This window comes from Magallana gigas, chromosome 10 (genome assembly GCF_963853765.1).
Source record: "Magallana gigas chromosome 10, xbMagGiga1.1, whole genome shotgun sequence".
In the NCBI taxonomy this organism is placed as follows: domain Eukaryota; kingdom Metazoa; phylum Mollusca; class Bivalvia; order Ostreida; family Ostreidae; genus Magallana; species Magallana gigas.
Window position 1 is genome coordinate 25,545,298 of NC_088862.1, and position 19,941 is coordinate 25,565,238.

General features: G+C 32.7%; 1 protein-coding gene across 1 annotated transcript; it reads left to right on the plus strand.

Moving 5' to 3' along the window:
- The first annotated feature begins 867 nt into the window (after positions 1 to 867).
- Positions 868 to 2,928, plus strand: LOC117680657 (uncharacterized protein KIAA1958-like). Its single transcript, XM_034451992.2, has 2 exons — positions 868 to 2,033; positions 2,337 to 2,928. Exons 1-2 carry the CDS (start codon positions 1,079 to 1,081, stop codon positions 2,741 to 2,743), a joined length of 1,362 nt encoding a protein of 453 aa, XP_034307883.2. The 5' UTR covers positions 868 to 1,078; the 3' UTR covers positions 2,744 to 2,928.
- Positions 2,929 to 19,941: the final 17,013 nt, after the last annotated feature.

The following is a 19,941-nucleotide window of genomic DNA, read 5'->3' on the forward strand; positions in this document are numbered from 1 at the left end:
TGTATTTGATAGTAAAAAAATCGTTTATCTTAAATTTTGAAACTACAATTTTACTACATGTATGAGCATGAGTGAAAAAAAATAAGTTCGGGTGTTGTCACTTCTTATTTTGTTTGTAACCATCTTTAATCCATGCAGTAGCCTAAATGTACCCAAAAACTGTTCGAAACCAACTAGATAACTAAAGTTAAGATGATTGTATACCTAGTATGTTTCAAGTGACATTTTACATCTTGACGGCAGTTTTCACTTTCAATAAATCAATTTTTTAAAGGTTCCGTATCATGTCAGTGTCTCCCATTCAAATAATTCGATAGCGAAAAAATTAAATCAAATGTAATATTCGGTTTTTATATTTTGAAAAAATAGAGCACAACGTAAATCGATCCTCGCATTAATATGTACATGTACCATGTAAAGTTATTATGCTAATTTTCATTTGAAAAATTTACCCGTCATTATTTCAGGTACAATTGTAAATAGATAAGATAAGCAATGATACGTTAGCTCAATAATCCATGTGAACAATAATAAGAAAACGTGACTGGTGTTTTTGTCATTTTGGTAGGGTGTATTACTACATGTACGATGGAAGTACACACAGCTTTCAAAACTCGGGTAGAATTTAAAATTACACTATATAATACACGCCTGAATTTTAAATCGCAAAAAAATCAATTTATTTGGTAATTAAATAACAATTGAATGACTGTTCCGCTACATGAGAGCATTTACTGAATCCTACACTTAAAATTGAAAAAAATTATTTTCTTTGTTATATTTAGAGTACGAGTTTCCTATTTTATCAGATATACAGGGCGTGGCTTAAGGCGAGAGCGAAAGCTCGAGCCGGGCCCGCCCTGTATCTCTGATAAAATAGGAAACAAGTATTCTAAATGACTTGTGACTCGACCCCAAATATAGGAAAAAAGGTTATAACACTCTCCCTAATAAAATGACCAATCATAAATTATCATTCCAAGATCACGCAATCAAATGACCAATGAGATATGTTTTATTTAGCTGATCATGCTATTAGTCTTTAATTTTGACATAATGCGCCGAAACTTTGAAGACGATGGACGGAGAACTTGATCTAAAGTTTGATTTTGATTTGCTCACCGAACTGGCGCCGATTGACGAATTTCTGGTCAACGAAATAGATGACATTACCCTATCGCAAGTATGCGAGACGTTAGAATGTGAAAACGCCGCATTTGAGGGACTGTTGGACCTATCTTTAACTCCCGACTCGGCAGGCTGTGGAGCAATGGATGTTGATGGTATACAAACCGGAGCAATGGACGTAGATTGTAAAGACAGCGCATCTACATCAAGCGACAGTCGTTTTGATCAACCTGTAAGTGATGATGAAATCTTGAAACTTATCAAAGATCAAGAAAACGTTAATACGAAAAACAACACGAAGTGGGCCATGAATCTCTTTGAAAAATGGCGGGCCAACCGGCGGGAAAATATTCCCGATTTTAAGCTGATGACCACGGAGCAGATGAGTTTTTGGCTTGGACGGTTAGTAATGGAGGCGCGGAAGCGCGATGGAACAGAATATCCGCCAAGATCTATCTACCTCATACTATGCGGACTTTTGCGATATTTGAAAGACAATGGTGTCTATGATAAGAATTTCCTTGACGAAAATAACGGAGAATTTACCGATTTCCGGAAATTGGTTGATGCAAGAATGAAATCCTTAATTGACAAAGGATTCAGGTGTAGTTTAAAACAAGCGGACCCTATTCTGCCTAAAGACGAAGAGACTTTGTGGCAAAAGCACGTGTTTGGAAAGGAAAGTGCCGAACAGTTGCAACACACCGTTTTCTTTTACGCATGCAAAGTCTTTGGAGTAAGAGGATACGACGAACACCACGACTTGCAGTGTGAGCAGTTCACGATCGGAGAGGACAGCGCTGGGCGATTTATTCAGTTCTCGGGAAGGGCCACAAAGACCTACAAAGGCGGCCTTGGGCATCTGAATGTGCAGTCAAAGAACCTGAGACATCATTCATCGCCAGGTAAGCCAATAAATGCACTTTTTAACGGTGATAAAAAACATATTTAGAGCATGCGCGAATCTAGAGGAGTCTGAAGGGTCCAGAAACCCTCCCCCTTGCAAAATTCAAATTTCTTTAAATTTTTATTATAAAACTACCATAAATATGCATCGTTACCCAATCCCCCCCCACCCCCGTCAAACTTGAATTACCGTTGGACCTTCCTGGAAAATTTTTTGAATCCGCGCATATAGAGCTTATTAACCGAAAATAACATTTTTAGAGTTTACAGTTAATCGAATCATGTTTATTTTTTAATTGAAGGGGACCGGTGCTTAGTTGATTACTTCGAGCTATATCTGGGATCATTAGGAAATACCGGTGCGTTTTATAGACGGCCATTGCCTCCTACAGATGAAGAGCAGATTCGCTTCGGACAGCAGGTGGTTGGAGTAAATAAACTGAAGTCGTTCATGAAAACCATAACTCAAAAGGGTGGATTAAAAGGAAACTTCACTAATCATAGTGGAAAACGTACGTGTGCCACACAGTTGTATATGAATGGAGTATCTGAGCAGGAAATCATGCGACGCACTGGTCATAGGTGCGAGAAAAGTGTAAAAAAGTACAAGAGAAGCAGTGAACAAATCGAAATGGATGTGTCAAAGATCTTAGATCCACCTATGAACGAACCAGCGTGTGATACCGATCCCCCGAGAAAAAAAAATTAAACCTGAAAATATTCCATGTGAAAACATTCTGCAGGATCTTACAAATTCAAACAAAGCCGTGTTTGCCAATTGCAACTTCAATTTCAGCATTGGAAATTAAATTTTAAAAAAAATGCATGAAATGGTTTTTTTTTCAGGATTTTGGTTTTTGCCAAACAGCAACATTAAAGTTTGATCAATTTATTCATGTTTTTTCTTCTTAAGGTTGGCAGCAATCCAAAGAGTACCGATGTTTTATCAGTGATGTTTCTCAGATACAGAACACTTTTGCCTCCTTTGCATAAGAAACGCCCATCAAAAGTGTTCTGTATCACAGATACAGCACAAACAAATCCTATAGTAAAAGTTACCAAGTCGTGTCACAATGAAAAATAAATCAGATTATTATAGCAATGAACAAACCTAACTGCACTTTTAAAAAATCTGGGAAATTTCATACTCCGTCTACATTATGACGTCATACTTTTTTCTCTTTGCGTCACATTCCACAACGGTTGAAAACTGATCAGCTGGGTAAAAAGAGGAATGAAAATTGATTGAAATGCAGCCCCGTCAGGCTTCCCGTTCAAAGGATGTTTGGCAGACCGAAAACAGGGAATTGGTCGGTAAAGCTCGTCTACCGGGTAGGGCAAAGAAGTCGAAACTTCAAAACGTACCGGACCATACAGACCCGACGAATAGCGGAGTAAGCATCGAGGAAGTAGCTGCATCTGTATCACAAATATTCCTCCCTGAATTAATACAGACGACTCAGACATGAATATCCCAGAGGGGAGATAATGGCGTGGTCTCAAGAAACCAACAACCGGTTGAACAATCTTCAGCGGCAATCGATATTTAGAATCCCAGCTGGCAGGCCCGATTACTGACTCTGAGCAAAACATTGAAACGATCAGCAACCAACATCAGCCAGATTCATGTGAAGGTACCAGTTTTGATTGCATAAATTTTCATTCAAACAAAGCAGATTTAGAGATTTAGAAATTAACAATGCTATTGGCGTGCGACCGGGGCCTGGTGCCATAAAACTTAGACGAGTTTACTTTTGATCTAAGTCTCACTTTACCACTATATGTTCCTTTTGTAAAAGTGAGACTTAGATCAAAAGTAAGCTCGTCTAAGTTTTATGGTCCCGGGGCCAGTTCTCACCGAGTACCATTTCTCGCCAGTACATTTTGACGTCATTTTATCAACGCATAACATTATAGACGAAAAATGACGTCACAATGTACTGGCGAGAACTGGTCGCACGCCAGTATAATAAGCGTTAATGGTGAACTATGTATGCACGTAGCTCATGCTACAAAACAAAAAAAATATGAAAGGAGAAGCCGTTGAATTGTAAGGTTTTTTTTTAAAAAATAAACATCAAGTTAATGACCAGGAAAAAAAAAAGTTTTGAATAATGGTCAATATAGCATTGAATGACTTATTTTTGACGTCGTCGTGTCAAAAATAAATCATTTAATGCTTATATTTACATTCCCTTACTAAGGAAATCAATTGTTTACTTAAATAAATCGATATAAATTGCAGATCACGGAGGGAGTGTATAAGTAACAGGAAGAACAGCTGTTTTGTAAAACCGGTTTAAACTGGTTTTCATATAAACTGTTGAGATAAGATCGACGAGCATGAAAATATAATCCATGATAAATAACTCTTGAAATGTTGCTTTTAACAATAAAGTCAACTTTTTTGTGGAATAATTATAAAACATGGTGTTTTGACAATATTCATGAAATACATTTTTTAACTGAAAACATAGAAATCGCTGTTTGAGAACAACTGTAAATTACTTGTAAATTCATACGCAGTGAATAGGTGTTGCATTTAGAGGCATTTAAACATCGCGGAATTTAATGGAAAATCACAGTAGAATGTAAATATTTTTCTTTCAAACCAGTGAATCAATATAGCATTGAATCATGATTGTTTGAAGTATACACTCTCATAACTGCATACAAATTCAGTAACGCGCGTTGTATGCACACACTGCTGCAGTTATGAGAGTATATAATTCAAAAAATCATGATTTAATGCTTATATTTACGTTTTTTAACTTCTTGCCTTGTCTGCAAATGTGATTCATACCTTAAAATTCCTATCTTATCCTAAGGGTAAGTTAATATTAATGGAAGAGCCACTGTAACAGCCACAAGCGTGAACTTTGATTTTCGCTTGTGACGTTGCAGTTTACAGCGTTCAACGTTTGTGACGTCATAATAAAACTCATCATTTTAACCTTTGACTACTTGTTGCATTTAGAGGCATTTGAAGATCACCGAATTTAATGGAAAAACACAGTTGAATGTAAATATAACAAAATGTTTGATATCCAAACATGGTTAGATTTTTTTTTATTTACATGAGCATATACTTAGTAGCCCATCCTGACCAAGCACAAAAGATGCTAATACAAATATATGGCAAATGTAAAAACTGCTGCTAGTCGATCACATGGATTTGGTTGGACGGAATATGATAGACAATTTCGCATCAAGAAAGCAAGAAATGATTGCATATCCTGGAACCAAGTGAATAAATATATATACAAGAGCCATAATTCTTGATCGATTACCCTTACGGTAAGGGTTGGAAATTGAGATTTTCATTGATTTATCTAGATTAAATTGTTCGGACCATCATTCTGACTTCCTTCATGGAGTAGTAAAATCCTCTCCAGGAGTTCCAATTAATGCCATTGGAAAATTCTGTGTTTCCGTACTCTCCATTTAAATTAGCCTTGTGACAATATTTGAACCACCACCCTCCGCGCCTTAATTGGGCACAGTTTGCGGTATAATTATCGTTGTCAAATGTACTGAAGAACATCTCGTCATGGTACAACAAGCTGTCACCTGTAAAATATAAACATTTGTGGCTTAAAGGTCACGATTTTGGTCAAATTTTATTTTTCTGTTTTTATTTTTTACAATGGTTTATGAATGCATTTCTAATGATCAAATGAAATTTGTTTGGTCGTCGATGAGTTTTAAGCAAGATACAGGGCTCACAATTCTTCGTTATGTAAACAAGGCTCGTGCCCTATTTTTGTTTATATAGGTTCAATATACCAGAAAAAAATTCTTTTTCAAGATGATTTGTCTATATTCTTATTCATTTTAAGCAAAAATAAACAGTTCCTAACGATTAACACATTCGTTTTAGGTCTAAAACTGGAATTTTCACTTCAGCATTCAAAATGTAAACAAAAGCTTTGTTTACAGAGCGAGGAATTGTATGCTCTGTAACTCGCTTATAACTCAACAAATGGAACTTAAATTTTGGTTGCCAATTAAAAATGCCTTACTGAAGCATTATAAACATTAAAATCAAAAAATTAATTTTTGACCAAAATCGTGACCATGCCCCTTTGACATAAACATGTACAATTCAAGTTTTTAAAAGATGGTGTCTAAAACATACTAGTATACAATAGTTTATGAAAGCAACTCTTTCTTGTCTGAAATATTAACACTAGTGTCTAAACATATACAGAAGTTTCTCAAGGATATACTCTCGTATCTTAAAGATATAAACTAGTGGCTAAAGGATACTTTTTTATGACCATGTTTTGTTTTTAAATCTACACTTTTTGACATCAAGCACAAGCACGTTAGAGAGATCACTTTTTTCACATTGACAGGATTGTATGTAGAAGCTTTTGAAGTTTTTAAAAACTCAATTACAGAGTTTGGACATTTTTTACGCTTGGCCGTGCGTTCTTTTCTCGACCCTTTGATACATTAAAATCTTAGTTTATTTGTATGAAAATCATTATAAACGACAAAACTTTGATTTCAAATTTTATGATAAAAATTTAGATATACAATGTGTTTATATACAAACCCATTTAAAATGACAAATACGCGATTGTCCATGAACGTTTTGGACAACCCTCGTACATGTATGAATATTTTGTAATTTAAAAACGCGAATGCATGAATATGTATTGCTATATGTTTAATAAAAGTTGTATATTTTTAACATAAGTTGTCCGATCCAGAGTATTTGCTGACGCACGATAAACTTGATCACCCAACACTTTCCGCAATGATGTCTATTAGTGAACATATGTTCTTAAGGAGTCTCGGGGGAGAATGTTTCAGATATTCGATTTACTTTAAAACAAATTTTCAATGAAGGATCAATTAATGGTTAAACTACTAGAAGTATGTGCAAAATGTAAAGTAAATTAATCGGATTTTTTATTTTTTTACTCAAGTATTGCTAAGGACTCATATAACAAATTCACTACAGTAACTTTTGACGACTTTTCAGTCATTATAAGACATGCTGATCCAATTAAAATATCTAAGTTGACTTTTCTCATAAAACATTTAGATTCATAAGGAGATTTTTAAATCCACTAATTGTGATACCTCTATTTCTTACAGAAATTGATATAATTCATAGTTCAGTAGAAACTAACGGGACTAAATTCTTCACGCACCGAATATCAAACGAAACGATCAATCTATTAATTTTCTAAAGGACATTTGTAAAATTAATCAATAAAATGAGAGGGAAAGAGAATATGTGGGTGTATATACCTGCATCCCCAGAATAACCATCGACATGCAGTTTATATTTCAAGCTGGCAGATTCAACATGAAAGGTCAAATACTCTGCATATTTCCAAACACCGTCATGGTCCATCATTTCGATTCGTAAATACTGATAACCATCATCTGTTAACTCATGAATGTTCCTGTTGCCTGAAATACAGAGTGAAAGCATATGATCTACTGTAAACCAACTATTATTCGCGAGTACTTTATTTCGCGATTTATCAAAGATGAACTGGTTAGCAGCGACTAATTTTTGCGACTTAACGTTATCCACACCTCTTTGTTTTATTACATCTATATGGTAAATACTGGTACGCGGCGAAAAATATTCTCGACAATGAGGCCCTCGCGAACCTCGGAAAAATTATTCGCACGCAAATGAAAGTTGGTTTACAGTATCTGCTTAAATTTATTTTATAGAGCGGTTAGAGCTGTGTGAAATCAACTTCACTATATATAATATATTTTTTGTATGGGGATAAACTTTTTCAATAGGGAATAGGATGATTATCTCAATGAATACGTAGGGGCAAATAAATCAACAACGTTAGTCAAATATTACAGCGTGAAACTCTTAGACCATCGCGACGTGATGTATCATATACATTATAACAACTTACCAAGCCAAAACTCGGATTCCAAGCATCCAAAACCGTTTTCATAATCTGTCCAGTGTCTCATGAATTTCACTGATCCATCAAGTCGTCTCTGTATGAGCTTTTGTTGTGAAAAAAAAACAACCAAAAAAAGCATAAAAAACAAATGCTCCCGTTTTAATAACAAAACAAATAAATATCTTGCGACAATAAAATCTAAATAACCTTTGTTTCACCAATTTAAGAGAGAGAGAGAGAGAGAGATTTGTTCTACCATCCATAGGTGAGTCCCTTGATAACAAAGGGTATATATTTGAAGTCCATTTGTTAATCGTATTTTGCAAAAGGAACCCCATCCAGCTTGAGAATAATAACAAATATAGGTAAATATAGGTACAGTACTGATCACCCAACCTAACACCAGAGTAAACCCCAACTAAAACCTGGGTTTACTTGGGGTTTACTTTTTGAAAATTTGGGTTCACTCGAGGTTTACTTTGGATTTACTTTGAAATTGCTCTTGAGGTCAAATTTATGCATTGAAGTGTGAAACAGACCTGCTATTTTACCATCCCACTGCCTATAATTCCTGTCTCTTGTATATTCCTAATACACAGTTAGCGTCTTCTTTCAGTGGTATACTTCTGACCGGGTTAACTCTCTGTGTCCACTCTGGGTTTAACTTTGGGTTTACTCTGGGTTTACTCTGGGTCGTCCACTCAAGTAAACCCCGAGTAAACCCAGAAAGTAAACCCAGGGTTTAGTTTGGGTTTACTTTCTGTGAGGTTGGGTCTGATCGGTACTGTATATTTTAGTGCTGATATTTGAAAAAAATGTTTCAAATGTTCATTAATATTACTTAAGCTTACATGTACACATCCAGTTATAAAAAACACAGCTAAATTGATTTTTTCATGATAAGATGTGTAATTCTTTACGTTAAAAGAAGAAGGATTTAGATTTTAGATACATGTACAAGTATCGCAAGCTATTCTAAATTGTGTAGTAAGTTATGGAAAGAGGAAATGAAGAAATCCTTACAGTTATCAGTATGGACCTCAAAAAAGTCGATTGCACATTGCAAAGTAGTATTTCAGAAAATAAAAAAAACCGCATAAGTATGATCAAGTAGCTTAAATTTGCGCCTCAAAAAGTTATTTATCACAATTAGAAAATGGGTAAAATACCTCATCCATAAACCAGGTATATTTTTTGTATTTCAGAGATACGTTCGGTTATATTTTATGCTTGCTGACACTGTTTGAAGTTTTGAATATGACATTTATTTGACTTCCTCACAAAACCAATAGCATAACACCCTAGCAAACAAATAGCAGTTAGTATTCTATTTCAACAAAAAAGAAAGAAATTATAATACCTTTTTCGATTCCTGTTAGCTACAACAAACATAAACAATTATGACTATGATATAACAAAATAACAGAATACATCTTTTCGCGAACATTTATAACACAGTTTTATTGTCTTTTACATAGTTTTTTTTGTTTGCTCTTTTCCAATATTTATTAACTTAATGAAAAAAAAAATTGTCTACGCTTCAGGAATTTTTTTTTATTTGTCAAAAATGTATGTCATAACTCAAATATAATTCAATAGATAGATAGATAGATAGATAGATAGATAGATAGATAGATAGATACCTTTTGATATCTTATTACCTGCTTCGAAGATTCATTCGATGGTCCCAAAGCAGTACATATACAAGACAAGAGACGACATTGCTCCTTTCCGATGATTTCCATTCCAATGCATCGCTCGGAAGAGCTGCACTGCAATCCACATTGCATTTGTGCAGAAGTTGATGAATTCTTTACATAGAATTCGTCTATACTGAATTCAGATGACAAAATCGTGTCAGATTGTACACGACGAAAGTCATTTACCGTAATGCTTGAGAAAACCATGGGACACAATTCCAAAAAGGAAACAAAACAAACCAACAAACAAAACAGCATTGTTACCGTCGAACGTTTCCTTTTTTCTGATTCTTTTTCCAAAATGTTTATGCTTACTGCATTCGTATTGTGGGGGTTTCAAATTCCTCTTGGATATATGAGTAATAGGTTTGAAATATTCTATATTATCGAAAGATCAAATGAAATGAAATTCTATTTGAAGCATACTTTCCGTATTCCGCGCCGTTCAAAATCTTATAACATTTTGTTCAATGACATATTTTTCTATGATCATATTAGTTTTGGTTTAAAAAAATGAAGGATTAAACAAACGATGTATGCATAGACAGTTTTGTTAATTACATTGATCAAAGAATAAATTTGAAATTTTTATTATGTCTTTGGACTTCGATTGTTTATCAAAGGAAGCTTAGACAACACCGAAAATTACAAAAGCTTGTATGGATCAAATGTTTATTCTTCAAACTATCTATTAGGTATTTGGTGCAAATTTAATCTCATAGATGAAAAAAGTGACAATAACAAACCGTGAACCATCTCAAAAATCCATAAAACGAAATACAAATTCAAAGCAGAGCAACACGGACCTAGTATTTGGCTTTACCCAAATGAAGTACATCGTCAAATGACAAATAATCATTATGATAAATATTGATAGGAAAATTCCAAAACATGCCATATCAAATTCAAGCTAATCTGTTCGCCAAATATCGTACACGCTAAATACGATAAGTTTACATAACTTGTTCTATGTTTACATGCTTTTTAACATATATTGCTGATGTTGTTAGTCTATTGAACTAATATCTATTTCAGCCTTCCGTCCTTTTTTCAGAGTTTTTCGAGCTTAAAAGAATCTTACAATAGATTATTTTTGATTATAATATATACTTGCAAAGAAATAATATTGAATGATTACGTTAAGATTGTATATATTTACTGGTCGCTTATTTAGAGTAAACACAGAAGTTAAATTTGACAAATAATTAATAAATAAAATGAGGCAATTCGTATCTTCAATGGGCGATTTTAGTTTTGATACTCATTTGCTTGCGAAGCACGACCTCTGGTGAGAGAGATACACTAAATGCCCATTCACTGGTTTGAAATGAAAACAATAAAAACAGTTTATATTTTTAGTCAGCTGGAACATACAGAATTAAGACCACTTACATGTGTATATTATCCACTTCAGTTTGGATTTTTCATCCCTAACCGCTCTTCTAAATATCCAACCACGCAGTTGGTTTTTTTACTTAAATTTTAAAGAATAAGTTAGGGAAAATATCCGACGAAGTATATTTTATTGTTTTTATTAAGTTTCATCTAAGTGTCATCAAAATTTGTCAAAATATCAAATACACCATACTTTTCTATTTATTTTAAGCGTTACACAAGATTTGAACAATTGATTCATCCAAATATTTTTGAAAAATAAGACCGATGATAAAATTATTCTGTGTGTAATATTTCAGACGCGAACTTTTTTTTTTTTTTTACTTTTCTATTTTATTATTTTTAAAATGCCCTCCTCTAATTTCAAGCACAATGACAACCCTCACCTTAAAAACAACGGAGAAATCGAAAAAAATTCAAAGATCAAAATATGAATATTAAGAAAAACTGTATTTTTATTTTTTACTTTGGTTTATTCTAATACATTTTATTGAACATATTGTATACAAGATATACACCTTTATACACTGTATTTAACTAGAATACACAGGTACATTTACAAAATAAAAACATTGAAAATTATCAATTTTTATATTTTAAATAGAGAAAAAAAAATACAATAGCGTTTCCTTCAAATTATAACATGCCTTTAGTATTAGCATTTTTTATCTTAGTTTAAAAAAAAAACTTAAATTTAACTTTAAATTATTTCAATAGTGCTTAGGTATGCATTTCATTACAACCACCATTGAAATGATTTATTTCAATTGTGCATGTTAAAGATGCAGTTCATTACAACCATTATTGAAATAAAATATTTCAATAGTGGTAGGGATGCGTGTCATTTTAATGCCAATTATTCCGACTGTGCATAACCCTTTCGGTTCCAGATGACAGGTGGTGTGGGAAACATGACCATATAGAGGTAAATCAATGAACATCATAATCAAAGAGGAATTCATCATCTCATAAGACATACTTCTTATCTTAAGAAACTTTCCTAGCAGAAAGGAAAGTGTTACAAAGAAACATAATAATATACATAAAACTGAAATGCATCATTAACCACTATAATTAACATTTCAATAGTGGTTGAAATAAAAGGTATCCCTAACCACTATTGAAATAATATATTTCAATTGTGGTCGTAATGAAGTACACCCCAACCACTATTGAAATGATATATCTCAATAGTGATATTTATAATAATATTTATCAAGAAATAATTATTCAATATACAGGGGGTTTGAAAAGAAGTTCTGGCAATTTACAAGAAGTTCAATATTAAGCAAATAATATACAATTTTCATAGGACATGATATGTCTGTACAACGAGAAATGTAAAAAAAAAATATAAATCTTTAAAGTAATATTTATAAAGAAATTCATTCTAAGCTACGATTGAAATGATACTTTTAATAGTAGTTGTATTTCAACAGTGTCTGTAAATTGATTTTCAAAATACGGAATACTTCCTGGAGCACTATTTAATAATTTTATTTCAATAGTGGTTGTTTTTAAATAGTGGTTGCAGAGTGATTCTTCAAATGAAATACATTCCCAATCACTATTGAAATAATTTATTTCAATAGTGGTTTTATTTCAATAGTGGTTGCAAAGTGATTTTTCTAATGAAATGCATTCCCAACCACTATTGAAATAATTTATTTCAATAGTGATTTTATTTCAATAGTGGTTGCAACAGGCCTTCAACTAAACATTCAGGTATATTGACGACGTATTATAAATTAACAATTGTTATTTCCATACTTACGTCGACTCGATACAAAACTTTATGGTAAACGCGATGACGTCATTTTTTCTATTGTCAACTCCCCTTACTTATGTTGCAATATACCTTCAACACCTGCATATGGTGTTTTTGTCTCTCAGTTCATTCGATCGCAAGGGCATGCTCTTCGTATGAACAGTTTCTAAGGCAAGGCAAGCTACTGACAAACAAGTTGATAAAACAGGAGTATAAACAGTGTCGCTTGAAGTAATCTTTTCGCAATTTCTATGGTCGATACAACGACCTTGTAAGCAAATACAATTTTCCACTGGGTCGCGTGCTGACTAAAGTTTTTTATTCTAATTGTTAGAACATAATTAATCAATTAATTGTCTAAAGACTTTTCCGGGTCCCCCTCCCCACGATTACGACAAAGAGCACACAGCGGGTGTGATGTTCACTCCTCCTAGGCACTTGATCTTACCTCTATCTTTCTGGAGGTCCGTGTTGCTCTGCTTTGGATTTGTATTTCGTTTTATGGATTTTTAAGATAGTTAACACCTTCACTCTATGAAAAAAAAGGATCATTCGGGGGAAGGGGGACAAAGAGAGAGAGAGAGAGAGAGAGAGAGAGAGAGAGAGAGAGAGAGAGAGAGAGAGAGAGAGAGAGACCCGATTTGTTGAGGAAAGTGTGTTTTTTATATCACGAAAGGTGTGATTTATCGTGATTTTTAATTTACTTCAAGTTAGAAATTATCTTACCTGCGTTCGCTTAGGACTAAAGTGCTAACGGGCTATAGCTCTTAGCCACGCAGTGCAAAGGTGTCGTTTGCAGTTTAACCAGTTCCCAAATCTAACGATGCACCAAGAAACTTTGTGGCATTCTAAAGGGGGATGTGTGGCTACTTGTACATTTGAGGAAAAAAATGTAATCATTTCTTGAATTGGCTTGTTTCTGCCCAAATGTTTCTTGTTTCTTGTTTCTGCTAACAATTTTTCCAGAAAATATAAAAGCAAAAAATATGAAGTCTTACATGTATTTTTTGTGTGAAAAGTATGCATACAAAAACAGGACATTTTTTTTAATCAGTCTGAACAGCTGTCAAACTGCGCAGCTACAGACTCGTTTTGAAGATTTGAAAATCTGAAAAAAAAATATGAAAGAGGTTCATTGGTGTCCTCTCTACAACCAGTGCGATGAAAAAGTTTGAATTTTGCCTATTTAAATTGATAAGTATTAAGAATGCCAGAGATTTGCTTTTGTGGCATATTTACTTGCATAACCAAATATCTCAAAAAAAGTTCATAGAAATTTTCACAATATTTTAGCAAATAAATGTTGATAACTTAATCTAAACAAATGTACTTTTCAATGGGTGACGTCATTTTCGTCGGTCAACGGTTTTCAATTATCTTTTTCTAAAACATATTTTTAAAAAAATTAAAAACATTAGACAAAAATCAATGCTATTTAAAAATTTGTTAGAAAAATTATTTGTTTTAAATTCAAAATAGGAAAGGACATTTTTGGCAATGATTATCTTTTGTTTGGAAGGGTGCACAAAGTTCAATAATCATTAATGTTCGTGACTTCCAGTATCATTTTTAGCAACATTTAATATTAAATTTTCAATTTTATCCAATTTTTTTAAGGTCTTTTGAGAAGTTAATGCCATGTTCTGTTTTGTGTCTGTGACTGATTCTGGTCCGTGTCGAAATTGTACACATCTGTAAACAAACATTTTATATGTGTAATTTATCGATAATACTAAGTGCAATGGTTTCAATCCTTCCTTTGATTTCATACAAGAAATGTTTTATCAAGAAAGCATTGGTGACATCGCACTGTCCAGAGACAAAATAAAATTATCTGATAAATCCACTACGTAGTGGTTTTTTTTACTTATAAACGAAAAAAATGAGTGGTGATTATTCGCAGCTCTTCACAATCCAATTAAGAATTAACAGTTAGCAAACCAGTCATAAAGAACATGAAAGACTCAGTCCGTACCTACTACAAAATTGTTTACTCTTTGCTTATTCGATATTTACGTTTCCTCATTTGCAAACGTGCGGGTTCACGATAAAACTGGGACCTGATAGCGGAAGATTTGTTCCACCAACCGTCCACAGACACCAGGACAAACACTTCAACCAATGATGGATACATGCATTATGATTTTTATTGGTATAGGTAGACATAGCCGCGAGTCATACGCAAGTGACAAAATTGTATATAACACGATAACATTGAAATCAATAATTACACTACCAAAATGTGTTAAAAATGTTACCAGGAGTTTTTTTCAATCCCCAACGTGACATGTTGCTAAGACCTGTTTGGATTTTAGCTGCCCTAAACTTATTGACAGTAACCTGTATACAGATAGGTGAGTACACTAGGTTTTTTTCCCAACTCACTAACCATATTTTTAATCACTAAATAAAAACTTAATACTGTCATAAGACAGCAATATCCTTACTAAAGTGTATACCCCTAAATGACATTTCCTCGGCATGAACCCGTTCTCATCAAAGAAAATGCTCGGTACATTCCATTTATTCTAATTCTTTCCTTGTATACTGTCAATCATGAATCTAGAAAGGGGACGGGGTGCCCCCTCCAGAAAAATGAAAGATGTAGTAAATTTACACCAAACAACAAGAGTACCACCAGCAAAAACAAATTTTCACTTTAAACCACCCCTCTCTATGGAAAATTATTTTTGGTCACGCAAATCTGCCGCTCCCGCCAAAAAGATAAACAAATATTCGATATTTTATAGGAATGAAGACAAAAATTACAACAAACAAAATATTTAAACTTTATGTATAAATTATGACCATCATTTTGCTATTGTCAGAGTGTAGATCCAGGATGAGTTACATGAAGGGGTTGAAATCCTCTTACACCCTCAGGTACCACGATGTGGAGTAGATACATCTAATGCAGTAAATGTAGCTTTATTACCTCATTATTTCAACCATAGTCAATATGTCATAGAAAATAAGGATTATTTTTGGTAAAAACAAAATGTGTGCATTTTTGTTTTGCTTCTTCTTTTTGTTAAAAGATAAATTGTTAATTTAGATTACAGGAATGCAAGATGAGCAAGAAGTATTTATCAAAATCTTAAAATCTATAAATCACGCTTGTTTACAATATACAAGAAAAAAAAAACTTTTTAAATCGTGTATTCGAGTTGTGATGTTTGATTATTCATCATTTTTTAAAACATATCTCTGATATTGCAGTACAAAGCAAAACTAAATTTAATTATGTCTTTAAATATAAAATTAAAAAATTGAAAAAATCCCTGGATTTTGTGAATAAAAGAACTATTCCATTTTCTTATTTACAAAACATGAAAAATTCATACTGGATATACGATATATCCGTGCATCGCTTCAACCCTTTAGCACTGTGTATCCCCCAACTCTCTCTTTCTCTTGTTGTTCAGCATTTTTCGTCAGGTTTGATTGCAAATTTAATTTGTGTTTCTCTGAAACTCCATCTGATTTCCTTAGGATTCAGCAATATCAAATATCAAATTTGGTAAATAAAAATTGATTTGAGGAGACTTTTATCTGCAAGTCGTTGAATTGAATATATTTCATTTAGAATTACCCGGTTGATATCTATATACAGTTCCTATTTTGATGTTTTACAAAACCATTTCAGTACTGTTTACCGAATTGTCGAGCTGTGTGATTCCAATAAATTGATCAAATGGTTATGTGTCTCTATCTTTTCTCATTGTTACCCGGTTGATATCTATATACAGTTCCTATTTTGATGTCTTACAAAACCATTTCAGTACTGTTTACCGAATTGTCGAGCTGTGTGATTCCAATAAATTGATCAAATGGTTATCTGTCTCTATCTTTTCTCATTGTTCATTAACATTGTATCCCTAAGGATATGTGTAAAAATTTGCATAGCGTTTACAAGCTTCCATTAAAACACTCTTTTCTACTAATGTCTTTACATCATAAGTTAACAAAAGAAATACAATTAAACAATAAATGAAAATGGTACGAAAAATAATCTCCCTTTTTATCCAAATTAATTTTAATTTTCTTAATTATGCCAATTTGTAGCTCCAAGCAGGATTCGGGTTGATGAATAATGGAACTAATGCAGTTTTATCCATACAAAACAACATTATATTAGCGCACATAAAGATGCGCAATCCTATAAAAGTCATTTAGGAATATGTTCCTTAAATATTTTCATATCAAAAGATTTTCGAGACATTTTACTTCATTAATACTTAGAGATCATAAACGTACTGATATTTAAGTTTAAATGTCGCAATGAAATTTTGGCATTAAATTTAATTTGCACAGAACATAAACCTAAATTAGTTTATTAAGTCCAACTGTGCCTAACATGTTTTAGGTAACAAACAAAGATTTTTTTATTTGTTAAAATGAAAGTGTAGTTCCACGGTCCTTTAATTTTCATTCTTTTTGTGGAGATACACTACCGCATCTAGCCAATATCTAAACAAACGCCCCCCCCCCCCCCTCCAATAAAGTCAGAACCCTAGAATTTGTTTTGTGAATGAGATCTGGCTAGATGAGATTTTTACAGAAGCAGTCAATTTTTTTTCAAATTCTGTTTATTAGGTCATATTCAACATATTAAGCCAGTAAAACGTTTATGTTAGGATGATTATTATATATCGCCTGATACAGTGAAATAACTGCTAAGTTCACAGACGCCAGCCAGGGGAACTGTCGTCGATCGCCCTTGTCAGTACATGTATGTTTTCAATAAAAAATGTAAATTGAAATATCAAGTGAGATGTATATTTCTGTAAGAGCTTCTGAATTTATGAACATACTACCCATCTAATGTCAACAAGTTCAGTTGCGTCAATGCCTGCTTACAGCCTGAAGGTAACATGGACAAAACTTGATGACTAGTGTACCAAGCATCTATTGTTGATAGATAATCTACGGATGACAGTTATTGAGTAACAAAGTGAAATCATAACAGTCGCACTGACAGTAGTTGTTCGGGTCACTACAGTTTTGCGCAGCACTATTGGGTCTACTAATTAATCACGACTACCACAAAGTAGATAAATGTTAACTATGACCAAACATACATCAATAAGGCATTAAAACTGCACAAAAAAGTAATACCCGAATGTCATCTATGCGAATACATTAATTTACATTGAATATTACTTTTGCGTGTAATTTTGTATTCAAGTAAGTTCAAGAACGTTTAATATATTAAACAACTGACCAATCGCGGTACACTTGTTAATTTGACATCGCACTTGATTTTTTGAGGCATACAACATGTGTGTAAAGAAAGAGCTGAATCAATCAATTTTTTAACATTTCGCATTTCATAAATAAACGGATCACACTGTTCAAACAATTACTATACTCATAAATGCAAATCATGTTTGTGTTGTGATTACCTTGCAATTTTTTAAGCGTATGCTTTTTTTCTAGAGTGTTTAATGTACAACTTTTATGTGTTTGACATCGGAAAACATACCTAAATCTATATTTTTAATACACTAAACAAATCAGTATCATCTTCCGAATACCAATTAAGGGGAAGTTTCATTTTTTTTTAAAGTGCTGCTACCTCAATAAAATATATAAAATGAAATTAAGCAGATAACATACAAATTTGCGTACATACAAAGGACTGCGAACGATAGCATTGTCTAGCCGCCTAACTAAAAGTAATTTTTTGAAAGTTGTCTAATTAAAGTTATCTTTATGTATATTGTCATTAAATATTAATGATTTGGTCAAACAAAGAGCGATAACTTTGTATTTTGGGTTAAAATAGCTTATTTCTTAATATAAAATAACGGAAAACGGAAATGTTTTTAAAACATCTTTCCCCCCGAGAAACAAAAATTCTTTTTGAGGGGTTTTAATTATTGTTATTAAGCATATTTTTTTTCCAAAGGGTTTGTTGTTTCACGGGGGGGGGGGCATATATGTATAGACCGAAATACATTCCAAAAAAAGAATTTTGCATCGTAAATTTCCGAAAAATATTTAACAAATATGAATTAAATGAAATTTTACTTTGATACATATCGTAATTATGTTATTATTTAGTTTTTATGCACATACTGGCCGCTTAATAATATTTTCCTCACTCATAGAGTCCGATTTCAATGAAAATTTTTTAAGACCCCGCGTTAGCAAAACTTTTGTTTAAAGATATTAATAATTTGATTAAAAATTTTATTTTTATATAAATTGATTCGGATTTGATTATACTTTTTAGTAGAAAACTTAGTTTTTGAATATCTGACAGAAATTCCGAAATATTTGGATGTAAAATGTAGGCGGGAAACGGGCGTTAGCGTTCGCAGTTCTTTCAACTCTTGCTCATTTTGTATATCTATTGTTACTAATAAAAGATGAAATACCAAGCAAGAACATCTATTCGATACAAGGCAGAATATAGCTTCCATTAATTATTTTTACAACTCACGGGTGTACTCGTGCAAAAAATAACCATTAAAATTTGTTTCTAGCCTCGATGCGGAGGGATTTTTAACAGGTATTACATGACTGTCAATTCAAGAGACCACACTAATATTTTTTAAATGAAAGATGCATCAGTTTAGGAACGTTCAATTGCCTTGATATTTTAAAGGTAAACACACGAGAGCCAGGCCATATTGCATGTAACTCTTACCATTTTCATAAGAGACCATCGGACTATTGAAATTAAAACTTCTTTAAAAAAATTAAATGCTGATGAACATAGTTTATTAATTTAAACTTATTTATTACAAACGTAATACTCTGTGATTGGAATTCTTAAAGCCTCTATAACATATATAATTCAACAGTTACCATTGAATTACCGATTAAAGCTCAATTTATTATTGCAATGTTAACTGTTCATGTGATATCAAAATACACCATGATTCTTGCAAAATGTTGGGGTTTTGATAAATTTACAATGATCTGATTAATATATGCTGTTTTTAAAAAAAAAAAAACTGTTTTAATGATAAAAAAAATGTTTAAATTCTACAAATCTAACCGTATTGTATTAATTAAAAAAAAAATCTATGATAATGTTAACACTGTTTTAATTTAAATGTATCCTGTTCAGTTAATTCAAGGAGTAATTCAACCAAAAGCTTTGATATTCCTCTCCATTCAACTATTTTAGGTGACC

Excerpts from the sequence above, each read along its gene's own strand:
- LOC117680657 (XM_034451992.2), top strand. The coding sequence starts at position 1,079 with ATGGACGGAGAACTTGATCTAAAGTTTGATTTTGATTTGCTCACCGAA. Across the intron at positions 2,034-2,336 it reads GAGACATCATTCATCGCCAG|GGGACCGGTGCTTAGTTGAT; the intron begins GTAAGCCAATAA and ends TTTTAATTGAAG.